This window comes from Stegodyphus dumicola, chromosome 2 (genome assembly GCF_044657685.1).
Source record: "Stegodyphus dumicola isolate Sdum_Otavi_A_Nest chromosome 2, ASM4465768v1".
Lineage (NCBI taxonomy): Eukaryota > Metazoa > Arthropoda > Arachnida > Araneae > Eresidae > Stegodyphus > Stegodyphus dumicola.
The window spans coordinates 101828729-101847627 of NC_140769.1; the positions used below are offsets into that span (position 1 = coordinate 101828729).

The 18899-nt window shown below is 31.6% G+C and overlaps 1 protein-coding gene across 1 annotated transcript in view; it reads right to left on the bottom strand.

The window, feature by feature from the left end:
* Positions 1-17034, bottom strand: part of LOC118187497 (neprilysin-2-like) — a 135289-nt gene extending 118255 nt beyond the window's left edge. The window contains exons 1-2 of the mRNA XM_035357734.2: positions 16716-17034; positions 2304-2402 (exon numbers count right to left, since the gene is read on the bottom strand). Of these exons, the coding sequence (XP_035213625.1) occupies positions 2304-2402; positions 16716-16785 (169 nt within the window). The 5' untranslated portion in view covers positions 16786-17034. The remainder of the gene's footprint in view (positions 1-2303; positions 2403-16715) is intronic.
* Positions 17035-18899: the final 1865 nt, after the last annotated feature.

Here is an 18899-nt window from a genome sequence, read left to right on the forward strand (position 1 = left end):
CAGCTGAGAAAACCGAAGTTTAAATAACTAGCGAGAAAAGTTATAGAAAACGTACAATCCGGCGGACTTTTCGAAATTCCGAGTCTTAAGTTCCTGATTCGTACTGCTACGTCACACTGCTATGTGGATTGCTCTTTTCAGCTGGGAAATCCTTGGTCGTTTATCTTCTATGTATTTCATCTGTTGAAATAGGTAATCCAAAAGCGAAGGCACAACACAATTAGAACAGATCACTATAACGCACTAATGAGCACTACACTGTAAGAACTGATGTCAACACACTCACCATGATACACACTACGCTGTGAGAACTGATGTAACACACTAAGATGAAAAATTAAGCTTTTTTTTTTAAAAAAAAAAAAAAAGTCGTAATTTGCGAACCACTAGTCAGAATTTCATCAGATAAAGAAACTTGGATCCGTCTCGATGAGCAGAGATTAAAGATGCTAACCCACTCTTGGTACACTAATTAGTTCTACTATTAACACTGTGTATAAAAACGCCCACTTCTCTATTTTTGAAGCATTCTTTGCGGTCACTCCGTAGCGAATTCCGTTGGGGAGGGGGAGACGAGAGCAACGGCCTTTTGCTCAAGGTCAGAGTTCACAATCGCATTCCACACCGTGTGTAAAATCAGAAATTTAATAATATTAAATTCCCTAATTAATAGAACGACTTGAGCTTGGTCTTAAAATGCTCCTGGAAAACTTACACATCCGATGGTAAAAGTTACTTGAAGCAATGAGCGGCGGCTCATATAGAACGGTGGAAAGTTCTAGCTTGCGTAATTACAATACTTTTGCCATTTCAGAGTTTTGAACAATCTGAAAATTCATAAATCATTTTCTATCAATCTCTCTATCACAAATCTGGTATCTTTGTAATCCTTAGATCTTCCTCTTAACGATAATGCGAAATTTGTATGCTTTAGCGCAATATTTCCGAAAGATGAGCAGGCAAGAAGCGGAGCGATAAAAAACGCGTGCGTCTCCTCAGAAGGTTGAGGGGTCTCTATTCTGTGTTGGGGGCAGCACTAATAAGGAAGTATCTAAGTTTGTTTTATATCATTAACACTAAATGAATTTACACTATTTTTCGGTAGTAAATCAGTGGCTGATCAAGGAAAAAAAATCTCTGGCAACAAAGAGTAAAAATATGTCTAAGCAAACCAATTTTATTTGAATAATGAAATTTCAAGTCATTAACTAAATTATGTATAGTAAATTTAAATTAAGATACGCGTATACCTTAACTTTAATTTTACTGAAGAAAACGTTTTTACTGTTCTGTGATTTTTCGAGATTAAAAGTCTCGAATTCGCTCTACGTCTAGGAATAAAAATATATCCTTTCTTCGTGTAGAAACAAAAATATGCTGCACTCTCCATAATATTTCTTCTTCTTGAAAAAAAAATTGGATTATTTTAATTATTGTAAAACACGCTAGAGTTGTCTGCGTAAGCGGAAGAATAATTTCAGGAAAGACTTTCCTGGGAAACTTGGCTCGCATTTACATTATATAGAACAAACAGTTTAGCGAAAACTTTCGCGCATTTATCCCGTTCTATGGGATTAAAATGACCAGTATTCAAAGGTTTACAGTTTGTATGTTGAGAGATTTTCTTGAAGAAAAAGGATTCCGCGCTTGTTGGCTATAAAACGTATAAATTTTACACGAAAAAGCAGCAGCAGTCTGAAACAGAATTTTCCCTTAAAAGAGTAACTATGTATACGAATGGACGAAGTTTAAATTTGTTTTAATAATTTTTAATACTTTATACCGAAAACGGTCAGAAAATTTAGTTTAATTGTTTCATAGTATTCCTTTAAACGTCTAAACTCGAGATGTGGAAAAACCTCGCATTCAGAAAAGTTAAAAAAGCCGAGACTATATGCTTTACCACATTAGTTAATGCTGAGCAAAATTTGAGGATTTTATACAAGATCAGTAGTCAAATAAAATTAGGTTCTTTTCAGCATTCGAGTTTAATGACTCACTTGACGTACAAAGTGAGAGAAAGGAAGAAACAAAGGGATTAGGTAATTGCTGCTTTTGGGGAGCAGATTATGAGTCAGTGACGTCACGGAAGAGCAAACCTTGTACTATAATGATCTACGTGGAAATGTGGTTTTTACACAGAAATCATGGATTCCTTTGTAGATTATTAACAACAGAGAGCTGAAATAAAATACTGTAAATTTGCGTCAATGTAATTTATTTAACAGAATAATTGCTTTTAGTGAGAAACACAATAAACCCTTGTTAAAAAGAAGTAATGAACAACTAAACCTGAGTGGTACCTGCTTTTTGGCATTCATCTGACTGGCAAACATCAGTCCTGGAGTCAATGCGAGGTAAAGTATCTGGGTTCACAGATAGATCAGTAACCTTTCTGGAATCTGGAAAAGAATGCTTGAATAATTTCTGAATTACAGTATAGAGATTTTGAAATGTAGATACATGGGGTTTATTTAGATAAATGAAATTGAGGAATTTATTACGTCCTGAGGAATGAAAAAGTAAAAACACTGCATATACTTAGCTTATGGCATGCTTGCAAGAGATGGAAAATAAGAGATCTTTATTAGCATGACGACAATTATCCATGATCTGGATGATATTTTATATGGCTATAAATTATTAAAATTTTTTTCAATTTCTACGTAGTAAAAATTTCTATGATCGTTATTCATTTGTTTTTGTGCTGTTTTTTTAACAATGTTTAATTTTTATTAATTATATACTATTTATTATACTTTCTTGCACAGAGAAGGGAGACTGCAAATAATTTGCATACAAAATAGAAGTATTACTGTAAGAGTTCATGGAAATATTACAGAGGGGGAAAGTAATTAACACTGGACGCCGCTGGAATAGGCCTCCATGCTGGATGTTGGTCGAACGGAATTTTAGCTGCCAGTTCGTCGGACTATGGCTATGAAGTGCTAGGACAACAATGTAATGTGCGGATTTAACAGACTACAGCATGATGACAGGCTCATAATGAGAGAATGCTATGTTTGACAGATGATGTAATTACATATACCATCTTGAGCAATCAGAAAATGAATAATAAATCAAAACAGCATAACTTGAACATAGTAAAACAGCATAACTAATATTTAAAACAAAAACAAATAAAATGTATATGTAAAATTTTTTTGCTCAACACAATTTTAAATAAATGCACGGAGTCTAGTGCCTTTACCTTAAACCGTGTAATTTCGAAACGTTTTTCTAGAGTTCATTTTATAATTTTCAACTACTGAATATGGAAGGTAAAGGAAAGAATATTCCTGAAAATCACTGTTTTTGAAAAAGATAGGAAAAGTTTTCCTTCTAATCAGAGTAACAACGAAAATTAGCATCAAAGTTTATAAGGTATTTCTCCCGCCATCCTAGCGTGCTTTCGTGGTGGTCTAGTGGTCTGCACGCTGGGCGCGTATTCCAGAGGTCCGTGGTTCGATTCCCGGAGAAGGCGTTGCTCATTTTCATCTCTCCTGCTTCAAAATAACCTAATGTCTCTACAAGTTAAGTATTTAAAAAAATAAAGGTGGTAAACGAAAATTTTAGAATTATTTAGAATCCTAACAGGGCTTTTATAGTAACTCTTTCAGTTATATTTTCGTCATGCATATCAAAAGGTAAAGGTATAGCATAAGACACTGATCTCAAACTCAAATTTCATGCCAGCCGTACACGACCTGAAAAGAGCTGGCGGACCGCAAACACGACCTGAAAGCAGCTAACTTAATTTCAGATTTCACTTACTAAACATTTGTCAAAATACACACAAACAATAAAAATATAGTGCAGAGGAAAAGATTCATATTTAGCCTGCTTGTCACAAATATCTATTGGTTCCTGTCACAAATATCTATTGGTTACATTTCCTAATTCAAATGTATTTGTAGCTAAATATTAAATTTTTGGATTGACATTTGCTTCATATAATTCTAATATATTGAATTAACAGCTAAATAAGTCATTTTTACTAAATTATGTTCGTTAAAAGAAGGCGAAAAATTTGTTTTATTTTTGTAAAAATTTCAACAGTTTACAAAATAAGTATATTTGGATACTGAAATTTAATATAATGGGAGTGGAATAAAAGAAAAATTTGAAAAATTGGCAAAAACTACTAAATAATACTGGAAATCCGAAAAAATTTAAAATGCGATAATTTTCAATACATGCAGGAAATCATGGATTTCTCGGAAAATTGTGAATTTTATTACTACGTATGTTTTGTGGAATGGCGCATAACATCATGACACATGACTACTAAGGAAAATATTTAAGAGCACTGCATTGATATTAAACTGAAACATGAAACAATAAAAATGATAACACGAAGCTAGTTAAAGGAAAAGAGAATAAGTCGGAAATATTAAGATTTATGAATTTAATATCGAATGTGATATCCTCTTATATACATAATTATAACGTACTTTCATGCTGGTAATAACCTTGTTAATCCCAGTTTGGGGAATTAAGTTCCACTTCTCCAGCAATGCGGTCTTTCAAGCATTTTATCCGCAGGAGGAGGATGCCTCTAACTGCTTTTGCAAGGTAGTCCAAAAAGTTCTCTGCTTGTTTCAGATCGGGAGATTTTGCTAACGACAATGTTCGCTCAATGTTTTTATTTTCAAGGAATTCGTCAACGAGGTTTGATCGAAGTGGGCGTGGAATATCATCCATAAATAGAAAGTCAGATACGTATGCACCTATGAAAAGTCTAACATAAGGTTCTAAGCTTTCGTATCAATATCTCTGGCTGGCCACAAAATCGCTGTTGAAAACATGTAGGGGTGTAAGTCCGTCTAATACCATCACGCCTAATTTTCGAAAGAAGTTTCCCGTTCCTGAGTCCGTCCACATGTAAACACGTTTAGAATAAAATATTATACTTAATCTCGACTCATCAATCAAAGCATAGGTCCACTGGAGTTCATTTCATTTTGATGTCCTTTGCTCCAATTAAAAGGGATACCTGTTGTGTTGTGAAGACAGAGAAAGACGTATCCTTTACTTTCTGGCATAAAAGCCTATTTCATTAAGCTTTCGGTTCACAGTTTGCCCTGATACAACAGTTCTTATAACAGCATCAAGCTCTGAACGTAATTGCCGAGCAGTTCTTTTACGACCTTGGCCAGGTCTCCGTATAACAGTTCGAGTGTTCTGAAATTGTTTCCATAGCGTAGAGACTATCTGTCTCTTGAAATATTCATACATTTCACGGTTTCCACGATATCTGCTTAGCTTCTAAACGGCCTATGGTTCGCCACTTCACGGATTCTTCCAAATGATACTTCAGAGTCATAACAAACTGTTTTTAATCAAACGCAGATATTCACTTAGATATGCACTTTGCGTAAAGCACTTGATTCATCATCAGATAATGTTATACCTTAATCTGCATGTTAGAAACCGTTTAATCACTTTTGATTGGATAATGCTAATCAGGCTTGTCTATCACACATATCTATAAAAATGGATTAGATCAATTGAACATTTCACAGAATATCATTATTTTGAGGTACGTAAGCATCAATTTGGGCCTGAGTTCTTTACGATGTGCATATCATCATTTGGAAGACGTACTTGAAACATATTTCGTAGCTCTGGATCTGTTCTTTTATTCTCTACACGAAGCAAATATACGCAACACAAACAATTTATCTATTATTTTAGATTTGATAAATTTTATTTTGTATTTTCATATTTGGTATTTTGTGCGATATTTAAGAGTTGATCGCCTATTACATTTGTGTATGTTTAATTCCTTTCTTATTTTATAGTAGTTGAAATTCTGAGCAAAATGCTAAAGCAAGATTCAGGAAATTATGACAGAACTGTCTGATGAAGTCTCGAAGATATTACAGTACTCGTGTGTCTCGCAAAATGCAAGCTGATTATAATAAAAATTCCATTTTCGAAAGGCTGTAAAAAAGAACCACCGATCAGTATTACCTGAAAGTTGACCTGCATATACACTGAGCAATGAGAATATATCTTCCGAAAGAAAAGTAGTTCAAAGTTTTATCAATAAATGGCGTTGCGCTTGTCATAATATGCTAATTAAAAGACGTGACATGAGAACCACATAATAGACTTAAACGAAGTGTGTGCAGTTTCCATAAATCTGTGTCTGAAAATCTCATCATGACTTAGTCAATAAATGATCGGGCTCTGCTTGTGAAGCTTCTTCTTGATAAGAAAGATGACTATGCTTCAAGTGCTCTGAAGAAATGTGTCTTTTCAATACACCAAATTCAGCCTCATGAAAAGAGGTAAACTTTGTTCAAACAGAAGCCTTATACATTAGTTTCATAGTCTGATGGCTACCAAAAGCGAGCCGAATTAATAAACTATAATTTTGGGGAAATTATATTTAAGAAAACGGAAACAATTTCCTTCTTTCAGTGCCTTTATACAGTTTTCCGTTAAATTTAATTTGATGCGAAGATATGAATAATAGATTCTCTGAGGACTAATCTCGCTCATGATCTAATCAAAAGTATAATTTAAATCTAAGGAAATAGTTTATTTCTTACAGTCCTGATTATTAAACATATATTGTTTAATCTCTATTATTCCATCTCTCTGAGACGTCAAGAGTAGGATTCGTGTCTTAAGGGTTAATCCTCCCAAAATTTCTGTTCATTTCGTACCCTTGATATGACAGAAGAGTTTCTCATACTTAACGCTGGCGGGTAGAATTTTCCTATTTCTTTAAAATTCTTTCATATTCACAGTATAGAATTGGAACATTGATTAATTATGGAATACTCTTTATTCTGTGAAGAAAACTTCTTTTAGGCATCCGTTATGGAGGACTACAAACAGTCTGTCTTCTTCAGGCCTGTATTGATTATTTAATGCCTTATACTATAATTATTTAACTGTACTGAAATGTATAGAATCAACCTTCGTGAGAATTTAATACCCTTTCGTAAAATAAGCTTTTGTTGCTTACCACAACATCTGTATATTCATTTGCCTTCCTCTAGGATTTCAGTTGTTTTCCTAGGATTTTACTTATTTCGATGATTTTCAGCGCCATTATACGAATTGTACATGTTGGTGACGAAGACAGTTTAATAGAAACTGAATGCAGATAAATCTAATGCGTCTCGTAATAAAAGGGTTAATTCAGATGAACTCAAGTAATAAACATTTACCATATGTTAACTTCAACAAATCTTAAAAACTAAGTGATAATTTGACTCATCTCAAACGAAACACAGTTTAATGAAATGGAATACATTTACTAACTACGCCTAGCGAAGCTGTATAGCGATCTGAACCAAATATGCAAATAAATAAAATAAAGTTTTTATAAAATAAGCTTTTATTTAAAACTCATAAAATAGTTAATTAATTTGTAGAGTTTATATTTATTTTAACTAACATTTATTTTAAGTTTAAACTATCTTTCCTGTCAAGCCTTACTTTCCCCTGGAATTGCCAATGCCAGAGTATGTAAATTTTAGTAGAACGCGCAAAGTATTCAAATTGTCAGCGGAAGTATTTTGAGTTAAATAGAAGGGAAACGAGTTCGATAGTGTGCTTTCTTGCTTCACGAGCGTGGAGGTGGCTAGGTAGAAAGTTAAGAACCGCGCGTTTCGGCCTGCGTGCTTGCCTCGACAGATAGTTGAATCTTTCAACTTAATATTCAGAAATTTGCTGAAATATCAGCGGTATCTTAGAACGCGGTTAGGTTAGTTACGTTTAGAGAGCCTCGTAGGTAGTAACTTGTGATCATTCATTTTTAGTTTCTTATTTTTATTTTACCTCTGGGTCGGAGTAGTTTGTGAGCGTCAAGAGCACGCATCTGTAACTTCTAAAGTTGAATAAAAAGGGATTTAAACCCTTCTCAAGACTTTGTGTACTTTCCAGTTCATAGCAGTCCCCACTATTGTTGCGTGCAGATTGGGGCCGCGCAACATTACAAATTAAAAGAAAACAAAACTAATTTATCATATAGCTTCATGATAACAAGAGAATAAATAATTCTGTATATAAAATTCACCTAGAATTTTACATTACGCGAATAATATAAGCGTGAGGCATTCTTAATAATTTTATAATTATAATAGTTTACACTTTTGACAATGCAATTCAATTAACAGATTTCGTTAAGTAGGCGCCTACACTTTTATTATTCGTAATAAAAACTGTACACGAATTTTTGTAAAAATTATTATTTAATATTTTGTACCATTAAAATGTAAATAAATTTGTTTTCTCCTTTTAATTCATTAAATATTTTTCGAATTTGATCAAAGGATTATAATTAACAATGTTTCAAATTTTTTTGCGCTTTTCTTAATTACTGTTTGCTGTTGAATCATTTAAATAATCCTACGCTTACTGGAAATTTTCTGATAAATATACTTTAACTACTACGCACAATGAACAGTTTTCCAATTAGCAGTTATTCAACATTACTTTTCAAAGATATAATAGACGATTAAATTTATACTTAAGATATGCATGCAATCAAGATTATTTTCCTCTAATATATCACTTTAAAAGTTTTCGTATTTGTTTCAATGATGTACTATTATATTCCAAATGTTTCATGGGTAATATTTCTTTCTTACATGAACATTTTAATAAATTAAAAGGTAATTTAAAAGTATAATGTTATGAATATTTTCTGATAAAATATTAGCATTCTTAATTTATTATCGTTTTCTTTGTACTTTAAACTAACTGCAGTTTGCAGTTATGAAGTTACTCTAAATCAACAAAATGAGGAAAAATTCAACAACTTGAATCATAATATCATCCCTTTAAATTTCAAAGAACTTTTAATTTATTTCACAGTTTTCAAAGTTTTAAAATATCACGCTCAGTGCAATTTATTTAAGATATCAATGCATAAAATAATACCAAATAAATGTTCTATCAAAATATTTTTAAAATTTAGTTAGAATTTCAGGTAAAAGTTTTAAATGAAGATAAATACAGAAAAATCAGTAGTGAATAAAGGACGACTGAAAATTTTTTATAACTTTTATTCCATTTTAAACTCAATTTCTTTCACATTTAGTAAGATGATAAAGTTGTAATTAAAATGAAATTTGAATTTGACTCCTGTAACCCTAAAAGACAAATAGCGAGATATGGCTACATCTGAAAATAGTAAGACAGAAGGTTTAGATAACTTTTTATTATAGTGAACTTTTAACAGAACCAACACAACTCGTGCTACAAATAACCTCTACTTGTGGCCATGCGAATTAAAGAATATTACATACTCAACTTTAAACATTGATAAAAACAGTCTAAGACTATACAGGCAAATAAAAAAGCTAGCTTAACTAACTTTACTGGCGCATAAGTTTGAAACAATCGGTTGCAAGAGAATGCTAAGCCGATTGTTTCAAACTTATGATATAATAATAATCACTATAATTAGATAGATAGATAATTGCACTTACATAGAGTGCCAAAAATCTAACAGAGCTGCGCATGTGCCAGAAACTCTGTATAAGATCCAAAACCCTCACTTAAATACACTTATTCTGGTGAGAAATAAGGAAAGAAGTTAAAGATCAAAATCATAATAACTGGCTAATTAAAATAAGAACCTTTCAAGCTCAACCTTCAGCTTGATCATGTAGCTCTAGATATTCTTAAGATTCTGCTTATAATTTGTTAATTCGTGTTATAATTTTTCTTTTAATTTTGCAACCAGTATCGTTGCTGTCTAAATGCTTGTTTCTATAAGCTTATTTTTATTAACGAAATTTTTAAGTTAGATGCAGGTAAAAATCAAGGACTGCTATATCTAATTAAAATATAAATAAATATCAAATGCATTATTATTGATATCCATATGTCAAAGCCTGGAGCGGAGATTCTCAGCCAGGGAGGATTCCACCGGGGAGGGGGGATTTAATTGCTTCAACAGGGAAAGAAGTCAATCTTTTATTTACAGTAAGGCTGCACTTAACACGGGAGATATGTTCCAATAAGGCCCAGCGCTAAACCAAACAGCGTTAAACAGGTATATTTCACACGTAAGTGAAACAGAAGAGACAATATGAAAATTTATTATTTTTTGTTTCATTTTGTAACGTTTACTGTTAAATATTCTTTCACTACATTAATTATTGACTTCCTTATTGCTAATATTGATTTTTATTCATAAAACATTTATGGAAATAAAAGAAGTAAATTCATGTGAGAAAGAAGTTATGCTTGTGATTGATTGTGAAGAATTCACCTTAGCATCATGTGCCATTTCCTCAGCAGTTAGTTGTCGATTGTCGATAGCAAGACATGGCATTAATGACACTTTGCTTTGCATTTGAACTTCTATCAAAATTTAAATCATTCAATGATCCATAATTTTCGTTATAATCGCTAAACTGTTTTTTGGTAAATCCGTTTGAAATTTCCTTTTTCTCTCCCACCTTCAAAAACGTTTAATTTCGTCATCCTCGTACACTTGTTTTTCGACTAGTCATTGGAAAGACTTTAGCTGGTTGTAACTTCAATAACTCTTCAATATCCTGCTTGTTTAAATAGGTTTCATCAGCTAGCTTAGCAATTTCATCGATATAAACAATGAATTCCATTATAATATAATTCTTACTTATCTCTAGCTATACCTTCTTCTATACTCATTTCAAACATTCCTCAGTCACCTCATTCCAGGAAAACTGATATTGTCGTTTTTCAATGTATCTTAAATGGATATTTTATCTTCTTCGTCAGTTTTATCAATCAGTTGTCCCTTTAAAATTTCAAATTACACTTTAATTCACTGGTTGGATTAACGAAATTGTGTTTGAAAGTTGTGCAAGAAAGCCTTTTCTACTGGAATGCATGCTGTTAAGTCGGACAAATGCGTTGGATAGCTTGGAGCATTATCAATCAGAAATGTTTCGTAAACCAGTTCTGAAAATTTTTTATAGTGATTGAAGATTTTTAGTTAGACTCCAAACATTTTTAAAGCTGATTTTGAAATTTTTGTCATTTCTGTTGGGATTTTGAAATGATAAACAAGCAGTGGCTTTAATTTAAAGTCTCCTTTAACGTCATACATCCAGGAGAAATGTTCAACGATCTTTTGCAGGTTTAAATGCTAAACCAATCCATCAGTACCGATACCGCATGCGATTTCAGAAAATCACAATACTACAGGATAATACTAAAACAGTGTTAAATGAGATCTTACTGTAGTTGTTAAGTATTTAGCTTTTGTTTCGGAATATAAAAAAACTACTTTTATTCAAGTTTTTGTATTTATCAACATTTTATATAATTTTGTTTAATTTATAAAAAACACGTTAAAGAAAAATCTCAATTCTGGCTGCTCAATGCCGTCATAATTGTTATAATACCATTAAGAGTACAAAAGAGCGAACATAAAAAAAAATTTACCATTACATAATACTGTCAGTTACTGTAGTATTTCATAATTTATATGGCTCACTTTCTTTTTACCTCTAATATGGAAAAAAGATGCGCTTTGCAAACGAAGTAATGCTAAAAGATGATGTGCTTTAGAATAATCGCCTATTAGAAATGCAGATTTTCCGAATTACTAACAAATCTAAAAAAATAAAAACTTCCAGTTTATTAGTTTAAATGAAAAATACACTTATTATTTCTTATAATATAATTATATTTATCATTATTTCTTATATCTTAATAAATAATAATAATTAATAAGCACACTCATTATTTCTTATTAGGTGGCTTATTAAAAACTATATAATTAGAGTATTTTAGTATTTTATTTCATTCGTTCATTTTCTTAAAATCAGACTTAACTCATTCACATTAAAGTCTTTTCCTTTCTCTCTCTTTTTCTTTCGGCAGTATTGAAATTAAGGAATGAGTCTTACAGTCGAAGGAATATAGATATTATTTTCTGTAAAACAGCAGACACTTCAATAATCTGTTTAAAGATAATTTTCGTTGGAGGAAATTTAAGGCCATGTAGTTTTGTTATGCTACCACAAAGTATTTCCCAAATTTCTCAAGGAAAGAATGTTTTCCAATTATTTAAAAATTTATCTAGCGGTAAATTAGGTAAATGACTTTAAGAAATCCAGATGTTTTCAAACATTTTGACTTAACCGGAATTTTCATATTGGGATAATTTAATTTCCTGTGAAGCACGTTGCATTATCTCCCTAAGAGCTGAGATACCTTTATGAAGAATTTTTGAACTGTTAGGTTAGAGTATTTGAATATGGCAAAACTATTCGTCTAAGGAAAAACATGTTTCCGTGGAGGACATTTTAGAGGAAATTAATTCATATTCACGTTCTATATGAAAAAAACCACGAAAACTAATCATCAGTTAGCCCGTTCGTCTGGGATCGAACTCTCAATATTCATTCTCATAGTCTTTAAACATTCGACTGCTGTTGAGGTACTTAAGAGATTTTTTTATTTAGATTAAAGTACTTCATATCCCCCTAAGGGAAGGGATGCCTTGCATTAGGCGATTCTTTAAGGAAAACTTCCTTATATTTGTATCACTCACGGAAAAATGTCGGAATCTCCAAAATGCGGTTTAAATAGATAGACCATTTATATGAATCTGAGCCCGTATTAAATAACCAGTGTTTAGTACTTTTTCCGCTCAGCCGCTTGTGGGCCAAGGAAAACAGGCTGGTATTCACATTACGCATGGAGGAAATTAGGAAAAATTTTATGTTACCATGACACTTCCCCCATAATCTGAAACCTGAAGTAACTACCAGTATTTAGGAATCGTATCGCTTGGCGGCTGGCAGACACCAGAATATTCAGATGTGCTGAACAAATATCACTTTGAGGACACATTCAGAAAAAAGTCAACAATGTGTCTTAAAAGATTTAAATTTTTACAAGCAAATGTTTTGAAAATGTATCTTAATATACATGGAGTTTTTTATTCTACCAAACATTTCGCTCTTCTGATGCAAATTTAACATTAAAAATCTTAAAAAACTTCGAAAGAGTTATATTTCTCTTAAAAGTGTTGATAACTCATATTTCACATTTCCTAAAAATTTCTTCTTATGAAAATGAAAAACTTCAACCTTTGACGTCAGATATAAAATAACTTTCCTCTGAACGAGCAGTAAGTACGGTTACTAAGCAGTACGAGCAGTTTACTGTGATAAGAAAGCCATTTTGCCATCTGAATCGTTTTCGTCGAAATATCAAGACGAAAGAATTATGTTATTATCCTATAGAATTACCTCTGTCTTGTGTATTGGGGGAGAATTTTAAGCTGCGGAGAACTGTGAAATCAGTGGGGAAGGCTGGATGAAAACTGTAATTACTTCAACACTCTTTAATAAGCGGTTACTTAACCTTACTTATCTACTTCCCCTAGTACTAAATTTCCTTATGAATACTTAGAAGAAATATTTAAATGTTTTCTTCATATGTAATGCAAATTTAAAGTTAAGATTTAAAAAAATTTGCTTTCTCTGAAAATAATTAAGTCTCATAAAATTAAAATGCATTATATATAAGAGATTTAGTGTGAAACATGAATAATAGATCTTTCCGAAAAGCATGTGAGGTACTGTTTAAAAGTAAAGTTCCATTACATTTTACAATATATTAAGTTTACTAAAACGAAAACTTCAGAGTTCGTATGAAATGTTTAAATATACACTTTCAATAGGAAATTCATATACGTTAATATCGCCTTTGAAGAAACATCACAGACTGCCCTCTTTCATTGAATAATAAATGAGATTATTAAAAGAACAGCAATTTTTTATAGAAATTTGTATATAAACAAGTCATTGTTGTGTTAGATACATTTTTTAAATAACATCTGTCTTATGAATTTTTCTCGTTCTGAAACTTATTATAAATTATTATCAAAAAATTAAATTCATCATGAGAGAATCCTCATATATTTTTATAAAATGTTATCAGACTTCTTGTTGCTTTGCAACAGCTGTCTTCAAAATTTGTGGACTCATGGAATCCTTAGAATTATAAGGTTTTTTTTGGGGGGGCGGAGGGAATACCCTCCCACCCTTAGAATAATATATTTTAAAATAATATTTAAAATAGATCAATATGTTATAGGTACTTTATGTAAAAAAATTGCAACAAAATTAACACAAAATTAATATAATTCACTCATTAATAGCACTGACTCGTATTCCTAGTGCCACCTACCCTTATATTATATTTAGTGACAAAGTGCGTTTGCATTGTTTTACAGAAACTGCCAAAGCCTACCTATATTGATGCTATCTGCATTCGCATTTCATTTTCTGCATTTAATTTGCTTCTATATTTTGTTTTTGTTGCCACATTCATTAAGAAAGATTTTTTTATTTAAATTCGGTACTTTGAAGGGTATTAAAATGTTCATAGCTGTGTGAAAAGCTTCTAATTATTCTGCATAAATCTACAACATAAATTTAGGAGTTGCTCTTGCTTAAATTTAGATTTTAAAATAGAATCTGTTGATATGTTGATTCCTGTATTGGAAGACCTTTTGATTTATCGTAGTTGTTGAACGGATTTTTTACCCAGTTCATTTTTTTTCTTTTGGAAAAAAAATCTCATTTTAATTTTATTTCAAATTTCGTTTCTGGGAAATATTCTTTTACAGTTTTCTTCAATTGAAAAAGATACTTCATTGTATAATTTTGTACAATCTAAATTCTATTCATTTTCTATTAGAAATTTGTCTAGTTTTGCAATCCATTGGAAGTAATTTTCTTTGACGTATGATGACTACACATTAACATTTAAAATTTATCTATAACTAACTGCATTTTTAATTAACTATCACTAGTAAACTAATCTGAGTGCTTTACACTTTTCTTTTTGAGTTCTTATTTTGACTCACAGAAGCCTCAAGTGTGTTTCATGTAATACCACGTATAAAATTTTGAATAATATAAGTATGACACAATGCACCGTTTTCAAACACAGCATAGGTATAGACAGGAAACGTAACGTGAAGTGAAATGTGAATGAAATCCAGACGACGCAGTAAACTGAAACGCACCAAATACTGCGAAATGAATTCCTTGCAATTCCATGGTTTCCATGTTTGAATGCAATTTCATGATTAAATGTACTGAATAATATAATGTGTGATTTAATTTAGCATATGTAATAAAAGGTAACGTAAGATGAATAGTAAACGATTTATTACGTAACCATACCACGTATTCCATGTAATATATACTCTGCAATATAATCTACGTAATTCCGCCTTTAATGTATTGAATAATATAACGTATGATTTAATGAATTGTATTCTTATATAAAATAAGTATTAAAATGTACGGCAATCTGATAAGACTATGAAACCTAATATGCAACTATGTAATGTATTCTATATATTATAGACTGTGTAATATACTCCATGGGATGCCATGTATAGTGAATTGAATGGTATAATGTATTGTATCCTAACATAACAAAAGAATTAAACAATATATCAGGTTAAATTGTAAATCATATATTTGCCTTATATGAAACCGTGTACAGAGTGGTGAATAATTTAGAGTATGGCATAGAGTACTAAACACTATGTAACGTATTCAATGTATTACAATAATGAAATTCAATGCTGAATTCCAGTAATGCATTATATAAAGCACTATGTAACTAGCAATATATATGTAGAGTACCATGTACTAAGTACCAGTAATGTACTGTGTAATTCGGTAATATAGTCCATGAGTTTCACGTATAATGTTTTGTATAAATTAACGTATCTAAAAACTGTATCTAAAAACACATGTATTGAAAGGAAAATCACCACATAACTATGAAAACTGAACACAGTAAAGCGAACACTATGTAACCCAATAATGTATTCCATTGGAAAGAGGGTCAGTTCGAAAACCTAGCAGGCACCGTACCACAATGTATTCCATTATTATATAAAGTACTAAGTAACTGGTACCATGTATGTAGTGTACAGTATACTATGTGCCAGTAATGTGCTATGTATTCCAGTAAGGCGCTCTATGTCAAAGACACGTATGTGAAAAGCGAACGTAGTAAAGTATAATGTATTATACATTATGCAATGTATACAACGTAATTACAAACATAGTGTATTGAATACTATAATGTATGATTTAATGTTTTGTATTCTGACATAATGTATGTGCTCTAATATAACAATCCCTAGTAATTCCACGTATAATGAACTATACAATATAATGTAGGGTGTATAGTACTACATCCTAGCATAACGCATGCATCGAAAGAAAAGTATAGAGTGTAATGTAAATGAAACTTCAGATACTACTATGAAACGCGAAATGTAACCTTTCACGAATAACTGCAATTATATCCAACGTAACATCACGAAATCGTAATTTAGCTAATTTAAATATCCTATGTAACCAACATCCTATGTAACTCAGATGACCTGTATCACTGAAAATTGTTACTCTGTAAGCTTCTTTTCTGCAATCGAAAAAAAAAAAAAATGCTCTGACAGTCTTCCATCCCACTGACCAGGCACAAAATCCGCTTAGTTAAGCCTTAGGTCGTTAGCTTGGCCAGTGGCTCCCCTCCCAGTATTGCAATATTTTAGATCTCATCATTGGGCAGATTTGCAATCGGTTATTCGGCATCGCATCTTAACATCTATTTATATCAAAATCTATTACAAACAATCATTTTGTAAGCTAATCTCATTATGTTTGCAAAAAATGACACATTTCGCTTTTAAAATTAAATTTACTTACCTGAATTTGCTTTTAACACAGACGCGCACGCAAGGATTACTATAATGTTGATGGCCGTTACAGTGCACATTCTCACCTACTTTAAGCTCCTTCTAGGACAAATGATTATCAAAAAGAACTCGTTGCTTTAGCGCAAATTTAAAAATTTTTAGGATTGTCCCTAGAAACTCAAGGCAGATTTTGACGACTCAAGAGCAATAGCAATTCTTGCTACGCGAGCGATAATTTTAAGTTGAGATCCAGTCCCCTTATTATTTAAATAGAGGCGTGGTTTTCTGTATTTCCTATGCGTACACGCCACGTACACATTGTGAAGACCTGACTGTAATTGACATTTTCCATATGTCACCTTTATACTGGTTATTGAATAAGGAGGAGCTTAGATAGTGTACATGAGTTTAGATAGTGTCCCTAATATCATGATCGATGAATAATGGATAATCAACAGTAATAACACCTGTGTCAAAGACAAGGCAGATGCAATTCTGAAAGGTTTAGAATCCAAAATTGTCGCAGCTCATGTCTAATATAGAAAACTATGACAGCTGAGTATTGTATTAAGTGGAACACATTATGTGAACATATTGTATACGCAGTGAAGAATTATTAGACATTTTTTTTACCCAAACAAATGTCCATATGTTCTGTTGATGATGGAACACATGACAATGAAACAATGTTCATTGTGCTGCTTTTAGTTTTCTGCATATGCGACGTCACAGTGTGTTCATGGGAAAGATCAATGAATTGTTTATAAAATTTGTAGATTTAATTGAAATACTCGGTGCTATTGAATTACTCGGGAAAAAAACGGAATAATCTCTATAAACATCTGCATTTAAAAAATTATTGCAACAAAATTTAAGAAATGTAATTAATATTATTCACACACAAGCTTCTAAGATCTTTGATTTTCTTTACGAGATTAGACACTGAAATACTTTTTTTTAATTACTGCTGCTCAACAACAAGTTTAAATGAAAATTTTAACTAATAGGAAATAAGTTTCTCCCAAGAGTATTAAGGTCTATTTTAAGGAGATCGCCTGTATATATATAAAATATATCTGTTTTTAATATACGTTTTTCGCGTTCAAAATAATTTATGAATTTTTAAACATCTTTAAGATGCATGTAACTGATGCAGAAATAGCCAGATATATATAAACGTCTCTGAGGCAGATGATTTCAAAAATTCCTAGCCAATGCAAAAGTACTATGACCTAGTGCGTTTATTGGTTATAACTGAAGAAGGTAGCACATAATAATCTTATGTACATAATTTTGCATGCTACGGGTTCGTGGAGATCTCTTTAAACAATTCCTTCAGGTGACGAAATAGGAACTAATAGCAATTTGTGTACATAACATTGCACAGCAAAACTAATATATGCAAATAAGCCTTGCCTGCCCTTCTAAAATAAGTATAACAATTAAGTGGCTATTTCTAGTTAACCAACTATTTAAATGTAATTCTCACCCGTCGGTATAACCTGAACGTTATGATGCGAGTTACCGCTGGTAGCTTAATGAAACTTTGAAAACTCAAATAGATAAACAGTTAAAATTAAACTTAACTTTATTTAGATTGCCATTTATGAGAAGTAAAGAAGATCAGCGTCTTGCAGTCTTTCATTTGTTCTATATCATACTTGTAAATTATACTTTCAGTACCTAAGAATAACTAAAATCTTAATATCTTTTTTTTTTTTTTTTTTTTTTTTGTAAGAAATTTTGCTTACCTTAATGTAATCCAGAACTTTTATTAAATAATCAACTGAACAGCTAAAGTATTTTTTGTCATTTATTTATCACACGGAAAGAAAATCTTACATTATTACAATTTATTAGCTTACATTAGAATACTTCGTCATGTTCCTGTTGTGCGAAGACATTTTATCAGTATCCATAAATTTGAAAGAAAAAGAATAAACATAAAAAATTAATCAGAAAGCTGCGCCCTATGATGACCTGCTATATGAAACTGCAACATCCTCCCCAACGATGAACTCTTGGTTCATCAAAGGTTTGGACTAAATAGCGTTCTGAAAGTTAAATATTCATGGTTTCATTGTTCATCAAACTCACTGCTTTCATTTCTTTTCAGTCATTTTAAATGGTACAATAATTGTACAGGAACTGAAGACCATTAGCTAAGCGGATGGCACAAGCTATCCGCTATCAT